This window comes from Diabrotica virgifera, chromosome 1 (assembly GCF_917563875.1).
Source record: "Diabrotica virgifera virgifera chromosome 1, PGI_DIABVI_V3a".
In the NCBI taxonomy this organism is placed as follows: domain Eukaryota; kingdom Metazoa; phylum Arthropoda; class Insecta; order Coleoptera; family Chrysomelidae; genus Diabrotica; species Diabrotica virgifera.
In genome coordinates, this window is record NC_065443.1 from 56,808,663 (window position 1) to 56,827,575 (window position 18,913).

The 18,913-nt window shown below is 34.1% G+C and overlaps 1 protein-coding gene and 2 long non-coding RNA genes across 3 annotated transcripts in view; 2 read left to right on the top strand and 1 right to left on the bottom strand.

The window, feature by feature from the left end:
* The window catches only part of LOC114327734 (sodium/potassium/calcium exchanger 3), a gene marked incomplete in the record, with an annotated part of 139,661 nt that extends 121,001 nt beyond the window's left edge, over positions 1-18,660 (bottom strand). Inside the window, 1 exon segment of the mRNA XM_050657506.1 lies at positions 18,478-18,660. Within this exon segment, the coding sequence (XP_050513463.1) occupies positions 18,478-18,616 (139 nt within the window).
* On the top strand, positions 7,668-10,387 carry LOC126889321 (uncharacterized). Its single transcript, XR_007699995.1, has 2 exons — positions 7,668-7,880; positions 8,034-10,387. It is a non-coding gene; the product is annotated as an uncharacterized LOC126889321 (long non-coding RNA).
* LOC126889360 (uncharacterized) lies at positions 12,132-12,624 on the top strand. The gene is made up of 2 exons (XR_007700008.1): positions 12,132-12,169; positions 12,302-12,624. It is a non-coding gene; the product is annotated as an uncharacterized LOC126889360 (long non-coding RNA).
* Positions 18,661-18,913: the final 253 nt, after the last annotated feature.

Below are 18,913 nucleotides of genomic sequence, written 5' to 3' on the forward strand. Positions count from 1 at the left end.
GTGAATTCTTCATTGATAAACACAGACAATGCACCTTCTATCTCACAATTTCAATTAAAAAATGTTTTTTTAATAACGTTTTGTTCCAAGTAGCCTGGCTCTAAGCAGGGCCGCCGAGAGGAATGAGCGGGCCCCGGTAAGAAGTGAAGAGCGGGCCCACGGGAAGAAGTGAAGAGCGAAAACAATTGTTGAATTTTTGCAGAAATAAAATTATCAATGATAATAACAAACATTTTAAATATAAATGTTACTATGTTTTGATTATATTTATAATAATAGTGAAAATATTTATAATACAGGACTGATTTTACCAAATCATTCTCAATGTAGAAGTTGCTAGGACAGTTAACCGATCCTGTTTCATTGTAGATCTCATAGCATGTTTTATGCGAGAAAGACAACAAAAGCATCTTTTTGTTTTTGACTTTCACGGGTAATGTGCAAAATATTCTTTTAACGCAATAACGACGTCGACGCTTATGGAAATAATATATCCAATTTGAGATGTTCAATTTTGTTAAGTAAATATATTGGAGAAATTTTAGATTCACCAATATTATCCTTGTATATCACTCTCAAATGAAAAATTTAATTTATAATCTATATCAATTCTTCACTAATGTTTTCTTTATAAAACTCGCGCATTATATCAATTTTTTTTCTTAATATTGTCATCTTCATCTCGGAATGTCCATAAAATCTTAAATAGCGAATCATTGCTGCATTAAATCTTCTGGTAAAATTGCTTATTATACAATCAATGACAATTGCAAATATTAATTTCACAGCCTACTATTGCGTCGGGCTCAAAAGTATCCGTCACTACTAGGCCTAAAGCGCTGGTTTCCTCGAAAGCGGTGCCGACAACCTCCGATCGTAACACTGCGATGAATGACATCATAAAAAAACTGTACCATGCAAAATAATAGCGTTGGTTTCCAAGGATGCGTTGGAAGCCACCGCTTGCTGAGCTTGCACATTCCATTGCCCCAGTCCCCAGTGAAGAACCTTGAATTTTTCACCGTAATCTGACGTAATTCATCGCAGTGCTACGATCGCTGTTTGTCGGTGCCGCTTTCGAGGAAACCCAGGCTTAAGCAAATCATCAAAAAATCTCGCATTCTTCTTGCGCTGTTTTCCTTTATTTTATGTAAATTCTGGATTTATTCCTTAAATGCTGGCAACTAATTTAGATGGATCAACAATGAAAGACCATGAATTTCTGATTTTACGGAAAAATTACGTCTTTGGTCTGGTCCACGCCGGGCCCCTTACATCGCCGGGCCCGGTAGAACGTACCGGCTGTACCGTCCTCTCGGCGGGCGTGCTTTAAGGTATGAATAATATGTGTAGAAGCTATGATTTGGGCAGAGTAGTTTTGATGTCGGGTAAAGACATTTGGTAAATAACAAGTACAGTTTTGTATTGATAACTCATATTAGCGGTAAGTTCTTTTATGTGTTTCCCTCTTTGTTCGATGCTGAAAATATAGAAAGATTTATCTTCTTAGAGTTCTACCGTAGGCCGCATTCACAATATGCCCTCATTTTCATGTCATCACCTCTCTTTGTTTCATTGTTTATTTGGATCACCCAGATAAAATTGGATTTCGACCTGTTTTTAAAGGACTGTGTATACTTTCTTTTAAGGGGCACGCTTTAAGACAGATAGCCTAGAGTTAAACGAGCTTGCGATGTCAAATTTTCATGTACAGTGGAACCCCGATAAGTCGGCCCCCGATAACCCGGAAGTCCAGCTAACCCGGGCCGATTTTTATCAGACAAAGATTTCAACAATAAAAATGTATGTATTATAATATTTGAGAGATAATGGGTATTTGTGTAATTTGAAGTATACGATAGTAAAAATAACTCAAGGCACACAGCGGCAGAACAACGTTCATTGGCTCGGATTATCGGAAACAACAGGCACATGTTCGGCTGTCGCAAGTAGAAACACTCTAAGCGCCAATTCGAAAAATGTTCACCAGAGAAGAAAACGGAAAGGACTTAACTTTTCAAATTTCGTTTTGTTTGAAATAAAAGTGAACACACATTAATTTAGCAAAAAATACTCTTGTTTTTTTAGTAAATATTTTTATATCTGCATTTTATTTCCTGACTCGGTTTTGAACACATACAGTGTTTCTATTTGGGAAACCTGAAAATATAGCATAAATATCCCACTTTTTAAAGGCATTAAGTACTACAAATGATACTTTATTCAAGTTCCTTTAACAAATATATAGCAAATTGCAACAATTTAATGGTCACTGTCTGAGTCATGTAATTGCTGCCATCCAGGATTATGAAAAAGCTTGTCCACTAGTGTCTCAGAGACTGTCCAAATACGCCAAAACGACCTTTGACACCGATTTCAGAGATCAAAGAAATAAGTTTCTCTATTATTTCTGTATACATAATATACTCTCAACGAAAAAGGTACGTAATATCAATAAAAATGTTAATTCAGACAACAAACGCAATACTTAAAATTTGTCCAATTCTTGGTTTTATTGGGACAACAAAACGATGTTTATCAATTCATTATTTTCGTTCGTTGAGCCAATGTATTACGTTTATTGAATGGATGAACATTCATTATGTATACCCAGTGCTGTTTTTGTAACAATATAGGTTCCGGTACGCAATGTTCCGGGAGTCTGGGGGTATTGAGATAGGGGGGCAGGCCCCGGGAAAACTTTGTAAATTTAGCCTCAAAAAGGGCGTTCTAAAGCTATTTGGGAGCAAGGAAAAAAATTGAAGAATTTGTGTATAATTTGACCTGAATACTATAAAAAATCTAAGACCATCTCTACTTGGCTACATCATTGATAAAATAAGAGTCCAAAGATTATTTTTCTCAGAAAATTTGAAATTTTTTAGTCCTATTAAACTCGTGGTTTCTTAACAGGTATGTCTGATTTTACTGGAAAAAACTGTATTTGCTAATTAATTGGCCTACTGTAGAAATTTGGTCTTGCACACATTTTAAGGGCATATTATAAAAAACGCACAAAATCTTAGTTTACATGTTCCAAATTTGCATAATTTTCCAAATAACAGTTCAAAAGTAACAAATTAGTTAGTATTCAGTAATAAATTAATCAGTGTAAGTTTTTAGATCATAGCTACATTTTACAAGAAAGAAAGCTTTTGATAACTTACAGTTTATAGAACTGTCCAAAGTTTGGAGAAGTTTTTGTCGCAAGTCTCTTCTCTGCCTCTTTCCTTGTTATTTGTGTTCAATGCTGAGTGCCGTCCCCGAAGCAGCCACGAATTCATGTACTGTTCAAAGTGTATGTCAATGAGAGTTCAAATCGAGTAAGAGGTAGGCCGTTTAACTTCACACAAACATTAATGAAGAAACAGTTTTTATGAGTAGGGAAGCTCTGCCATCAGTGATTATCAGGTTCATTTGGGAAAATCCCCTTTCACACTCACTGGAAGATATTGGTATTGTCTTTAAAGCTGTTGACAAACGTAGCAAATTTTCTGGGTAGCTATTGTTCTCAAAATTTCCCCCCAAATTTCTACAATTGTCAAAAACATATTCTCTGAAGGATTTAATTGCCTCTTGTTTGTTCACTTGTACACGAACTCCGAGCGCTTCAATGTCTCTTTCCCCAAAAGTATTGTCTTTAATGTTTTTGGGCCAAGTGCTTTTGTCAACTATGCGGACACAATTGGCCAACACTGCATCGTCTACACTGAGCATCCTCTTTTCGATTGATTGAGCAAGGTGTTCATAAAACACAACAGCATTGATGGGGTCTTCTTTAGATTTCACATACAGTTCGCTTCCCATAAAACTTCTGTTATTGACAGCTGTCTCAGCTTGCGCATAAAACATTCCAGGACTGCCTTTTCGAGAAACAAACGTGTTCATCAAAATCTGAAGTTTCTTGTTAGCTCGAAATAGGTCAAGGTCTCGATGTTGCAACTCCTCACTAACATCAGATAGTTCTTGCAGTGCGTCGCTCATCAGTCCCTAATCCAAAATGAAACACGTTGATGTCAGCTTTCTGTGTAGGACTTCGTATTTGGATCTTTCCAAAGGATCATGCGTCTGGTCTACTTTGGCTGCTGCAAAATGGTTGGCTAAGACATCATAATTTTTCCAAACGGCCGAAACTGTGCGAAAACTTGATGCGACCCACCGCGTGTTCAAAATTCTACCGATTTTTAACAGTTGTACACCAAGCTCATCGGCACATACGTGCAGCTCCCGACTGTTCTTGGGCGAGGCGTGATACAGTACGTATAGTTTGTCTATAAATCCCTTGAACCGGTTTATAACTTGCCATTTTCTTTACCACGTCACTCACACACAACTCAAGTCTTTGATTACAGCAATGCCAAATAACAATAGATGGAAACTTCTCTTTCAACAGTACACCAACCCCAGACTTCCCTTCAAGCATCACTGCTGCTCCATCACCAAAGCAACCAGTCTACTTTTTAAAACGTTTTCATCAATTTTGTGCCCTTCAGGGCATTTCATAACAGCATTAAAAATTCCACGAGACGTCACATTTTCCAGTTCCACAAGGTCTAATAACAAGTTCACAGGTGACTCCATATTTAACTTTTTAGACACACTCTAAGGTACAAAATAAATGTTGATTTTTTACTTAATGTTGTTAACTCATCAATAATAAGCGCAAATTTATCAGTCCCTTTTACAATTTCCTGTACAACTTGATTCTTCATTTCTGAACTTATGTGAGTAATTATATTAGCACAAGCGTTCCGTGAATGTAAAATTCTGCCCATATCTAACCCGTTTAGCTCTTGAACATCTATTTCTGCCTCAAAGTTGTTGAAAGATTGATTTTCCTTTGCTACCTTATAAGCAGTTCGAAAAACTCGCGCCTTTACTTGTTTTTCTTTTGACACTGTTTAAAAAAACATTTTCTAACGTTTCTTTCTGTGAATCTGCAAAAATCTTAAAAGGAGCTTCATGAGCAGCATTAAGTATGTGATCAAATATCTTTTTTCTTAGTGAAGTTTGTTGCTGAGCTCGACTCTCTCCAGAACTACTAACATCACATTCAGTCCACTGCTTGACCATTTTCATAACATTTTTTTTTCCTACACCCAGAGATCCAACTTTTCTGCAAACGTCACAGCCTAACTTTTTGTTTTGTACAATAAGCCAATCGTTTTTCCTACAATGCTCACTCTTTTGTTCAAAAGTCCAACAGTCTGGCCAATTTTATCACCTTCTTTGGACTAGACACTAGTAAAGGCGTTTGGTACAATATAACTTGCGATGTTAAGCATTTTTGAAATTGTTCATCTAGTTTTAGTTTTTTGGGCTGGTTAAAATAATTAGTAATCTTCTGCATTTTTGAAGCAACACAACACTTTCATACTAAATGAGCGGAAGAGGGTAGCAGATTAGGGCGCACAAATAGGACAGTGGCAAGTACCTGTCACTTTGACCGCGGTCACTGAACTGAGTGAAATATGGAAAACAACACACGACCTTGGATAGTGCAATATTGCCGGCCGCGGGGGCGGAGACTGCGGTGAGGATAGAAGAAAGTACAGTGTGGGATCAGGATGAGTAGAATTTTATTTTTCTGACGTCACATTGCCTAGCAACCGTCGATTCTCGCATTGTAAAATTCGTTTTGTGACGTCAGCAAAATAGAATTCTACCGATCGTGATCCCACCTGTCTCGCGTTAAATACAAATTTGTAAGTTCTACATCGCGTTAATCGCATAATGGCTCACCTAAAGTTACAAAATATTTGTTGTTTTTTTTTTGTTTTCTTGTCCCAAAAGGTGCCGGTACGGCGTACCGGCGCGTACCGTCACAAAAACAGCACTGTGTATACCATAATATCACTTTATTGGTATTACGAACTCTGTTCACTGAGTCAACGAACACTATTTATTGATATTACGAACTCTGTTCACTGAGTCAACGAAAAATGTTTATTGAAACAACAACGTCGTTAATTGACCGACGAAGACTATTCGTTGTGTCAATAACAGTGTTATTTCTCCTAACGTATTTCGTTTATTTCTACAATTATTTCCGTTTATTGTTACAATTAATTCCGTTCATTCCCACAATAAATACGGTTTTTCTTACAATCAATTCTATTCATTATTACAATCAGTTTCGTTCATTCCTACTATGAACGTATTTTATATTAATAATTACTGAATGCAATAGCCCAATGTATGATATTAATTGATTAATAATAATTTTTTAAATCCCCCTTTTTTTCCTTAACCTAAAGGACTTTACACTGTGTGATTTTTCATATGATTTCACTTATACAGTGTACCCTAATAGCACACGACGTCCTTTGGACGTCCAAAATAGGTCCATTTTTGGTCCTTACGTCCATGGACTATAAACGGACGTCCTTTGGACGTCCCATTTTGGACGTCCTTCGGAAGGAATAAATATGGACGTCCTTTGGACGTCCGACGTTGGACGTCCTTCGGACGGAATAAATATGGACGTCCTTTGGACGTCCCATTTTGGACGTCCTTCGGAAGGAATAAATATGGACGTCCTTTGGACGCCCGACGTTGGACGTCCTTCGGACGGAATAAATATGGACGTCCTTTGGACGTCCGACGTTGAACGTCCTTTGGACGTCCATACTGGACGAAATACGGACGTTTTATGAACGCGTATATATTATATTGGACACATTATACCAATTACGGGATCAAATAGCAAAATAATTCAATAAAATATTAACTTACGCGTTAACTTTACGTTAATGAAATACAGTCAAACCTGTCAGTAAGGGCCACTAAAATGAAAGAACTATTGGCCGATATAGAAAGGTGGCCGTTATTGCCAGTTTTTGTAGTCTAGATATACAGTAAAACTTGTGTTACTGGCCACCTGATAAAATCGGCCATCTGTACTAACGGCCAGTTTAAATATTCCCCAAACCAATTATATCTAGACTACAAAAACTGGCAATACCGGTCACCTTTCTATATCGGCCAATAGCTTTTTCATTTTTAGTGGCCGTTACTGACAGGTTTTACTGTAATTGGTTTGGGGAATTTTTAAACTGACCGTTAGTACAGGTGGCCGGTGTTTGCAGGGGGCCGGTAACACAGGTTTTACTGTAGTTTAAATCGAAAAGATTAATGCCCGGTTTCATAATCAGTTAAAGTGGACTTTAAGTTTTAAGTTGGTACCCTTGTCAATGCAATTCATATGGGTAAATGTCAACGTTAAAGTGAACTTTAGTTAATGTTCACTTTAAGTTGATTATGAAACCGGGCGTAAATCTTAATTCAAAATTGTATATCCAATTATTACAATTATAAACAAACTATATAGTTTAATATCCAAAAAATGTTTTTGATTTTATGTAATGTAATGAAAATCTTATTTGTAAATTATTGGTTACAATGTTTAACAATAGGAAATATTCAAGAATAAATAAAATAAAAGTTTAATCCTAACAACACAAAACATTCCAGGAATGTAGGTACTACCGTTCTATTCCGTGAACATCTATCTGATTAAATTATGGGTGGAAAGTTACCACAAGATATTCTATGAACATAGTACAATGTCTTCCTGGAGGGGTAAAATTTTCCATTACAAGATTTTAAGAGAGGCCATTGTACTGTTCCTGTTCAATTTGCGTTCATTTTCAAATTTGCCGCGCGAGTATCTATGTAGCGTCTCGTGGTCATTGGTCATCACATTTCATTTTCATAACATAACCGATAACCTAAAAATTTAGTAAAAAAGTAAAAATTTTGATTGGAAAAAAAATGCATCGATAAGGGGGTGTGGGAAATGGAAATTAGTGGCTTTTTTGCTGTACTGTCTGCTAGTTTTTGCTCTGAGCACTGGCTAGATCTCTTGTTTAAACAATTTTGTAAGTATTATAAAATCCGTTTTCAATTTTCTTTATTCTTTATGAAACGAATCATTTATACATGCATATTATTACCTGTAAATAGGTACCTATTTCTTTTGATTTTTAATTGTAAAGAATAGAAAAATTACCGTTCATTTTAATTTTTTTTAGAATCAGCTGAAAGTGGCCTACAAAAAAAAACCAAGAAGGAAATGTATAGCTATGAAAGGCAAAAGAGAGATATAAAAAGTGTATTGGCTAGTTGGAAGAAAGTCCACATTGTCCATGCATAATAAGTTATTACATTATCAACAAATATCAAGAAGATAGCAGGGTCACGAGCATCAACTTCATGAGTTCAAGAATATCGAGGAAATCCAGCTCCTCGATACTACTGGGCAAACTAGAAGATTGAAGAGGACAAATCCTTTTGAACTAGTTTGAGTGATAGGTGATAGTGAAAAACGGAGCATAGTGCTTGTGTGCTGTGCCTGTGTATGTTAGAATAGTGCATGATCTTGTTAGATTAGATAAGAGACGCTATGGGGTAAGCTCTTCATTTTAAGAAACAGTAGTAATTTAGGCTAAATTAAAATTGCTCATTGGTCAGTTATGACCAGATTGTTTTTTTATGTTTGGCAAAAAGGACTTAAGTCAGAATTGCACATTGATAATGTTTTGATGATTTCTGGACCAGAAAAAAACTGTTGTAGATGTAAACTGTATGTACAGTAGAATCTACTACAGTACTGTAGAAATCATCAAAACATTATCGATGTGCAATTCTGACTTAAGCCCTTTTTCCCAAACATCAGAGAATTGTAATGTACAATAATTCTCCTATCTGCTTTTTCATGAATTTTGTAGGAGACGAAAAACCATTTTTAGGATCATCTGCTTTCACATGTTTTGTAGTAAATAGATAGTTGAATTTACTACAAAACATGTCAAAAAATATATGAAAACAGGAGGTGACTATAAAAAAAAGGTTTTAGTCTCTCTTACAAAACTCATGAAAAAACAAATCGGAGGTATGTCACATCAGTGACTAAGAATGTCTAAAAAATATACTTTGATGTCCCAAGAACCAAATATAACCTACAGTCCATCTAATTTACTTACTGTTGCACGTCATTATCTACGCCAGAGATCTAAGTTGACATAGTTGCCAAAGTATAAAAAGATCCTGAATCCATTTTAAATCAAATATGTCACATAATTATTGTAAACGTGGATTATACAACAAAACAAATTAATATTCAATGTAAATAAGTAAAAACTTAAGAAATAGAGAACAAGAATTAAGTTATAATCTTTTAAGATTTGCAGTGCAAGAGTTTTTGCACTGCATTGTTAATAATTAAAAAACGGCTCCGAACTCTTGGCAAAAAGCCGGTAGGTTTCTTTGTATAAGTATGTTTACAATAACAACTAAAAAAGTTGTCAGATACCTCGATTATTCCAAGTCGTTATAAAATTAGGTGAAATTTATATTTTTATAGTAGAGGATCTTTTTATAGTAAAGTAAATAATAAAAACAGTAAATATAATAAATAAAACAGATACTTATAGTAAAGAATATAAACAAATATGAAGTGTCATCACCGTAACTGTCAAATAAATGTTACCAATTTATTCTAAAATGTCACCTTCGTTCGATTACAGTTACAGTGTGATCCGAACAAATCTGCTTCATAAAAACGCTTTATAATCCATTTATACAAATTTAATGAAACATATTATTGTGTATTTCTTTAGGTTAACATTAATAGAAATCTTCAAATATTATTTCTACGCGTATATAATAAAATATGTCTAGTGGCTGTAATTCCAGTGTACTCGGCAAAGTGATTCTAAAAAAGAACACACCTACCGCCTAAATATTTCGTGTTGGTATCATGCAACCTCACAGGCTACGACGCGGATGACGCGCAACAGTTAGTAAATTAGACGAAGTATGTAGATATATACAGGGTGTAACAAAAATACAGGTCATAAATTTAATCACATATTCTGGGACCAAAAATAGTTTGATTGGACCTAACTTACCTTAGTACAAATGTGCACACAAGAAAAGTTACAGCCCTTTGAAGTTATATATATATATATAATAGCACCAAGGGTCTTAGAGGCCCATGGCTTGAAAAGTTTTTTTTTTTTCTTCATTTTCACGTTTCTTTATGTACTGAGATCTTCTCTGGCTTGATATGTGATTTTTCTCCATTCCTTCCTGTTATTCATTTTTCTTTTCTGACCCTGTAGCACCATTCTTTCCAAATCTTTTTCGACCTCTTGCTTCCATCTATTTTTCGGCCTTCCTCTTCTCTTTCTTGAAGCTGTAGTGTAGTTTAGTACCATTTTTGGAGTCCTCGTGTTTGGCATCCTTTCAATGTGACCTCGCCATCTAAGTCTCTGTGCCTTTATCATTCATTTGAAGTTACAAGATGAAGTGATTTTTTCCAATATATCGAAAACTATTAGAGATTTTTTATTGAAAATGGACATGTGGCATTATTATGGCAGCAGTATCTTACGAAAAAACTATAGTAAAATTTGGACACCCCATAAAAATTTTATGGGGGTTTTGTTCCTTTAAACCCCCCCAAACTTTTGTGCACGTTTCAATTTAATTATTATTGTAGTACCATTTAAACACAACGTTTTAAAAACTTTTTTGCCTCTTATTGCTTTTTCGAAAAGTCAATTTTTATCGAAATATTTTGAATATTTGTCAAATCCACCACATATTTGTATATGGTTAAGAACGATTATGGAGACTTGTTAATAATATGCAGACTTATTTATGCTTTACATTTTTAGGGATATTTTGAACCATATTAAAAAAGAAGCCAGATCTCAATAAAATGTGCCTTATCGAAAAAATACAAAGAGGCAAAAAAGTTTTAAAAACATTCTGTTTAACTAATGGTACCTCAGTAATAGTTTAATTGGAACGTACATAAACATTTGGGGGGTTTAAAGGAACAAAACCCCCATAAAATTTTTATGTAGACATGTTAAAAAAGAAGTCGCAACTCGATAAAAACTGCCTTATCTGAAAAATACTAAGAAACAAAAATATTGAATTTAACTAATGGTACCACAATAATAAAATTGAATTGGAACATACACAAAAGTTTGGGAGGATCTAAGGGATCAAAACCCCCATAAAATTTTTATGGGGTGCACAAATTTCACCATAATTTTTCTTTAAGATATTCCTGCCATAATACTGCCACATGTCCATTTTCAATAAAAAATCGCTAATAGTTTTCGATATAATCGAAAAAATCGATTTTCATTTTGTAATTTCAAAGGGCTGTAACTTTTTTTATGTGCATATTTGTACTAAGGTAAGTTAGGTTCATTCAAACTATTTTTGGTCCCAGAATATGTGATTTAATTTATGACGTGTATTTTTGTTACACCCTGTATATACAGCCGATTACGCACCACCTTAAAAATTGGACATTTTTGATGTCTCGAATTTCCTAAACCTGTTGTTACATCTAAGTGATTTTTTTATAATATTCTAGCCTAGGCCCTAGGCTATAGGTTAAGTACCTCCTTATGCTTGTCATGCACGGGGAGCTATACTGTAATATATATTATATCACATCGCACTCTATAGTAATGAGTGAGCCTGCACATATGGAACCATTTGTTTTCTGTCTGCAGGCTCACTCATTACTATAGAGAGCGATATGATATAATGTACATATATTACAGCATAGCTCCCTGTGCATGACAAGCTTAAGGAGGTAACCGATAGCCTAGGCTATAATATTATAAAAAAATCACTTAGATGAAACAACAGGTTTAGGAAATACGAGACATAAAAAATACCCCATATTTAAGTTGGTGCGTTAATTTCTTGGAGAAGTGTATTGTAATTTAATGTAAATAATGTAATATCCAATAATTGTAATTTAATATAAGATGTAATATAAGTTCCTTAAAAAATATATTTTTTATTTCCCACGACATTAGATGGATGTTCGGCAGCAAGACATTGGACCAAACTGGGACGTCCTATGAAGGCCCAATTGACGTCCACCGAACGTCCCTTCAGATGTTAAGTGGACCTCCATTGGGCGTTTGGTAATGTGGCATTTGAACCAAAATTGGACGTCCTGTTAAGGTCCAATTCACGTCCCCTAGAACGTCCGGTTAAGGTCCAATTTACTTCCGATTAAGGTCCAATTTACGTCCGATTAAGGTCCCATTTACGTCCGATTAAGTTCCAATTTAGGTCCTATTAAGGCCCAATTTACGTCCGATTAAGGTCCAATTTACGTCCGATTAAGGTGCAATTTACGTCCGATTAAGGTCCAATTTACGTCCGATTAAGGTCCCATTTACGTCCGATTAAGGTCCAATTTACGTCCTATTAAAGTCCAATTTACGTCCGGTTAAGGTCCAATTTACGCCCGATTAAGGTCCCATTTACGTCCCATTAAGGTCCAATTTACGTCCTATTAAGGTCCAATTTACGTCCGATTAAGGTCCAATTTACGTCCGATTAAGGTCCAATTTATGTCCGATTAAGGTCCAATTTACGTCCGATTAAGGTCCAATTTATGTCCGATTAAGGTCCAATTTACGTCCGATTAAGGTCCAATTTACGTCCCCTAGGACGTCCGATCAAGGTCCAAATTACGTCCGATTAAGGTCCAATATACGTCCCCTCGGACCTCAGATGGACGTCCAATGGACGTTCGGTAGCGCGACATTTGGACCAAAATAGGACGTATAAAGGACGTTCCTCGGACGAAAACGGACGTCCAATGGACGTCCCTAAAGTCCGTGAAGGACGTCCAATGGACGTCCATTGGACGTCCTTGTGCTATTAGGGTACTGGAATAAGTGTTACACTCCCCCCGCCCCCTTATTAACTTATTTATTTTTAGCACATAAGCAAAACGCTCGGACAAGTCGATTTTTAAAATAATCAAAGTATATTATAACATCAACGTTTCGAACTTTACACGATTCTTCTTCAGGTGACAGGCGCGGCGTAACTTTGATTTTTTTTAATGGGAAAGTACGTCATGTGACAGCTTATTTAAAAGCGTCTGAAATAGTGATTCCAAAAATGTATAACACTTCAATCCTTTTTGAGAGCGCAGGTGCAAAATTTCCATCGAATTCTTTTTAAACGCATTCATTTTTTTGGAATTCTGAGAAAACTAATAAGTATTTTTGAAAAATTTAAACGCAGAATAAAATATTACATTATTACCGAGGGCAGAAAGTCCCTTAGAATAAACAAAAAGTTTCTGTTTAATGGTACGCCTATTTGAAATTAAAAATCGTACTAAATTTTCTCTTTTTCACCCCTGTGACTTATTAAAATAATCATTGTAGAGGTTCTCAGGGACTTTAGACCTTCGATAATACTGTAATATTCTATTTTGCATTTACATTTTCAAAAATAATAATTAGTTTTTTCAGGATTCGAAAAAATGAATACATTTAAAAAGAATTCGACCGAAATTTCACGATAATAGACGCACAAAAACTTCCTTCTACTACGGACTACACTTGAAAACGAAATGCAATTATTATTCGGCACTTTGGTAACACAGAGAAGCTAGGGGTATCACGATAAGGAAAAGCCGGTAACTTTTAGATGGTCAAGCAAAACATTTATTGTCTCAACAACTACGGTTATTGTCACAATAAACGCATTGATTGTGGGAATTAAATGCAGTAGTAGATTGATTAATGCATTCGTTGTCACAACAATCAATTTACATCTATTCAATAATCATATATTACTCTATATTAACAACATTTGTACATTGTTTTAATGAAATCTGTACGTTGTCACGATAAACCAAGGTAATTGCTTGTCATCTACGAAATCAAGAACATGAGTTGCTGCCAGAATTAACAGTATTTATTAAATATACGAAACTAAGTTATTGGCTGAATAAATTGAGTGTTTTTGATTAATGTACTCTAGTTATTCTCACAATTATTATTCAATCATTGTGACAATAACCAAATACATTCGTCAATGTCTAAAAGTTCGTTGAAACAACAAATTAAATTGTTGTGACAACGAAATACTATTCAGTAATCACTGTTAATCAATATTAGGAACTAAATTTTTTTGAGTTTACAAATTATATTAAATTCTATATATTATTATAAAGAAATTATATTATTATGCATTTTTAATAAAAAATTTCCGTTTATTGTTATAACTTTCAAATGATGAAAGGGTTGCCAATGCGAGTCCATTATACCACTGGATAAGGAAATAAGTCAATACTCGCAATCTTAAGACCGCTTTACAGCTTGCAAGAAAACTTGCTGCAATTTCTTGCATACAAGATTTTATGCAAGTCTATTGCATGGTCTTTTACAGCTTGCAACCCGGCTTGCATGCAATTTGAAAGTTTTACCCTTAACCTAACTTATAAACTTTTTTTTTAATTACTTTATTGCTGTTTATTTAACTTGGTAAATTTCGAAATGCCAAGACTATCAGAAATAACCAAATATAAAAGGAAAAAGGCGGTAGCATCAACTATAAGTATTATTATTGCTGCAGCCAGCCTTTTAGTCACTAATTTAGAACGCCGAGATCGGAGATGGTGAGTAAGATCTAGTTGAACAAGAAGAGGGGTAATAATGTATCTCCAACAGAAGAATTTATCCAAGTAGATGATGAAAATGACTCTAATTTTCTAGGAATGAATGTACATTTTAATAAACCCTTGGGAAAAATTGAACAATTACAAAGAAATCTATATTTCGAAATACTATTTCTTCGAAACACAAATTAATTATTATCCTAAGGTACTTAGCTAGAGGAGAGAGAGCTTCCGTAGCTTAATATACAATTATTTACAATAATTATAGAATCTCAGAAAGTGCCATTTCATTATTCATTCATTTCCATCGTTGATATATTTCACAAACAGAAAACAGTTGATCGGCATGTATTCGTGAATCCGTATCGTCAATGACATTTGATATTGTGGAAAAATCAAATTCCCCTAGACTTGCATGAAAACTTGCAGAAAAAATGGCACCAAACCGATTATCGCGCAATTGCAAGAAGTTGCATGCAATAATCAACTGACGACATACTGCGCATGCCTTTAGGCAACTTTCTTGCGTCTTGCAGGTAGAATTGCAAGCTGTAAAGCGCCCTTTATAGTTTGTATGTTATTTATTAGTTGTTACCATCATGGGGCAACCGGTTTCGAAGCTTACATTTTATGCTTCCTCTTCAGGCCCAGTACATAATATAGTCTTCACATATACAAACTACTAGATATCAGTATTTGGAACTGTTCTACAGCCAAATATATTTACGGAAGTCACCAGCCCCATCAAAAAGCAGACTAGTTTAATTTTTGAATCTTGTGTTGCAAATGATGGATCTTTTTGTAGCTACAGTTGGTTTTTTGTCTCAAAACTTTTTCAATGCAGTTGTTTTTACTATGTGTATAATATTTGTGTAGGTGTAAAAAACATTTAAATTTAACACTGGGACATCACTCACAAATTAACATGCACAAATATTTAAAAAGAGGGGTTTCTTAGGATGCCATGGAGATATTTTATTTTTTCTCTATTTTTTATATATTTTATATAATATCTCCATGGCATCCTAAGAAACCCCTCTTTTTAAATCTTTGTGCATGTTAATTTGTGAGTGATGTCCCAGTATTAAATTTAAATGTTTTTTACACCTATACAAACATTATACACATAGTAAAAACAACTACATTGAAAAAGTTTTGAGGCAAGAAACCAACTGTATTCTTGTTCTCATGATCATGTTTCAGTGCGTCACAGTTTTTCGATTTCTCTCTAATGCATTAAGTTAGGTGAGACGGAAAAAGCGGTAGCTCCGTGATTAAACACAAAAATAATGCAGCATTATAATGGTTATACATATACATAAGATGTCTATTCCTAACCTACGTTTGATTCGTTGATATTTAGAATGCGCGTTTTTTCTAGCCAATCAAATACACGTATTACGAACATTTGACGAAAACTTCGTCCATTTTGGTCATTTTTTAGAAGTGTCAAAGAGTCAAGTGACGGTTATTATTCAGGTCATTATTTTGTGTACCTGTCATTTTGAAATTTCGAATTCGACTTCCCTTGTGTTTCACAACGTTTTTGTGCATTATTTTGTGTTTTGGTTTAGAATTTAGTTCGTTAAAAGTTAGTCATTGGCGTGAGGAGGCTAGAGACATTCAAGATGTACCGAAGAGTGCTAAATATCTCTTGAGTGGATAGAATAGCCAACGTGGAGGTAATGAGACTTACGCATAAGGAACGAGAAAAACTAACAAATAAGAAGAAAACTGAGATATATGGGACATGTGATGAGAGATGTATATCTAATACTCCAGATCATTATGCAAGAAAAAGATCCGTAAGGAGACGTAACTCATGGCTGAAGGATCTTAGGAACTGGTTTGGATGTAATAACAATGAATTATTTAGAGCCGCGGTTTCAGAAATAAAGATATCTCTGATGATTGCCAACTTTTGAAGCGGAGACAGCACCTAGAGAAGAAGATAAAAACATAGTTTATGGATAGTTTCGTGTCATTTTTTAATGTTTCCATATTTATAAATTTAATTAACAATATTGTTTACTTTTTAATTTTATTCCCCTTAATAAAAAATACCTACATGTTAGCATATTGTGTAAAAATCAAATCTACTAAATTACTAATTAGTTTAATTCCACAAGCTTTTCACCTATGACTAAGTACGATTCTGGCATCTGTCAGATTCGTCAATAATTACATGAAATAAGTCTCGACACACCCAATACAGTATATGACGTCATAATTAATGACGCACTGAAAAATGATCATGAGAACAAGAATAGCTACAAAAAGATCCATCATTTGCAAAACAAGATTCAAAAATTAAACTAGTCTGCTTTTTGATGGGGCTTGGTGACCTCCGTAAATATCTTTGGCTGTAGAACAGTTCCAAATACTGATATCTAGTAGTTTGTATATTATGTGAAGACTATATGTACTGGGCCTGAAGATGAAACATAAAATGTAAGCTTAGAAACCGGTTGTAACCCATGATTGGAATTTTTAAGATATGATGTTTGCCTAGAAACCATTTGAAAGGTAATTTCAAGGGCTATTAAGCCTCGATAAATTTAGTCTTTTGTACACCTTCCTTTTTTTAAATATAAAAGGTTAAATTGCCCCGGTTACATGTTCTCCCAGTAAAATTTAAGCTTTAAACGTTTCTATCTCGGTTATTTTTTACCCAACAGAAATAGTAAAATTATTAGAATATTTGCTAAAGGAAGCAATAAAATTTGGTTATATATAATTTTTTACGTATATTGAATATTTTTGTTATTATCAAAAGAAAATTAAAATTAAGACAGTTTTAAAATTCTGATTTCTTAAATTATACCTTTTTTTTAATATGCATCCTAAACCGGTCAAAATTGTTGAAATCATTACAAATGCTAATGTAATGAAATTCTTGAAGGATTACTATAAATTTTAATTTTTGTGGAAATGGCGTAGGTACGTTTTATTTTTCACTGTTTCCTAAAAAATTCGAACGGGTTCTATTTTCTTCATCATAACTTGCTTAATTTGGATGCTATTAACTTCTTCTGGAGCTCCTGTGATAGGTACTTTAAAGTACTTTGACAAGTTTTTAGCAGTTATATCTTATAATACTTTTCCCTTTAGTTTAGCTTAGATTTTTTACTTAGATTTGAGTACTCGCCGAAAAAACTATACATTGAATTATTCATACATCACTTTGAATTAACATAATTGTAGTTCTTTAAGTAAGAAGTGTATTCAATTTCTTATTATCTTCAATTTTGATAATTATAGCGTTTTTGTAAAAGCTTATAATTTTTGAGTTATACGTAAAAAACAGCTTTAAAACATGCACTTTTTACGAAAAAGTAAAAATTGTTATCTTTAGTAACTCAAAAAGTATTGATTTATTTTAATAACTTTATATAACAAATTTTGCTTAGAATTTGTCCCTCTATCGATTTGTGGTATAATTTTTAATACAATAATTTTCACCACCGAGAAGGGGTGGCATCCAAAACTAGGGTAAAAGCGCAAGTTGGCACCACATCACCTTTGTTTCTTGAGGTATCCTCTAACTGCTCACCAATTTTCATGGAAATCGATGGAGGTTCAACGAAATCGGAGGTGCAAACCTTCAGTGACTGCACTAATAAAGGTTTTTTATATCAAATCAAACGCAAAGTAAAAATAATTTTTAATTTAAAATATTTCAGTGCCGTACTATTTTTTGTTAAAAAATTTAGACGATTACCCTTATGCACTCCAATGATGAATACAAAATTCTTAGTTGTATGTGCAAACTACCTCTTAAAGCTCAACAAATTTCATTTTCATAGCTCACCGGTTTTAGAGCAATAAATAAATTTTCAGTTTGAAATAAAAATTTCAAAACACCCCGTATCTCGGGGGTAATATGTTTATTGAGCAAATTGTCATTACTTTTTCATGTATAATTACCCCTTAAAGTTTTTGAGACTTATTTACTAACACCTTGTATATTTATATAAATTATTGTAATTGTAAGGGTTTATTGCGCTTACCTAGAACATCGTAAGTATCTGACCGCTGTTCACTCGAAAATACACTTATTAGTAAATAAACAACCGAAACGGAAACCAAACTTAACACTTTAAACCCTAAAACTAACTTTTTGTGTCTAGTCCTTGGTAACATTGCCATAACCTACGCGATTACACTGAACGACTAACCGCTCCACAAAAACATTTAAAAATATATAATTGATTAAAGCAAACAAGGTTCGATCAATTCATTCTTTATCAACATTGAACCTTTGACCTAGGAGGATTTTTAAAAGCAACAATTTAGTTTTGAACTACGAAATATTTATTAAAATTATGATATTTTCGTGATCTGGTTAATGTGATTTTCTTCTTACCACAAGTATTTTTAGTTTGTAAAGCTTATCTTTTTATTGCTTTTAATGTGTGGTATGTGTGATTTTGTTCTTACTAAAGT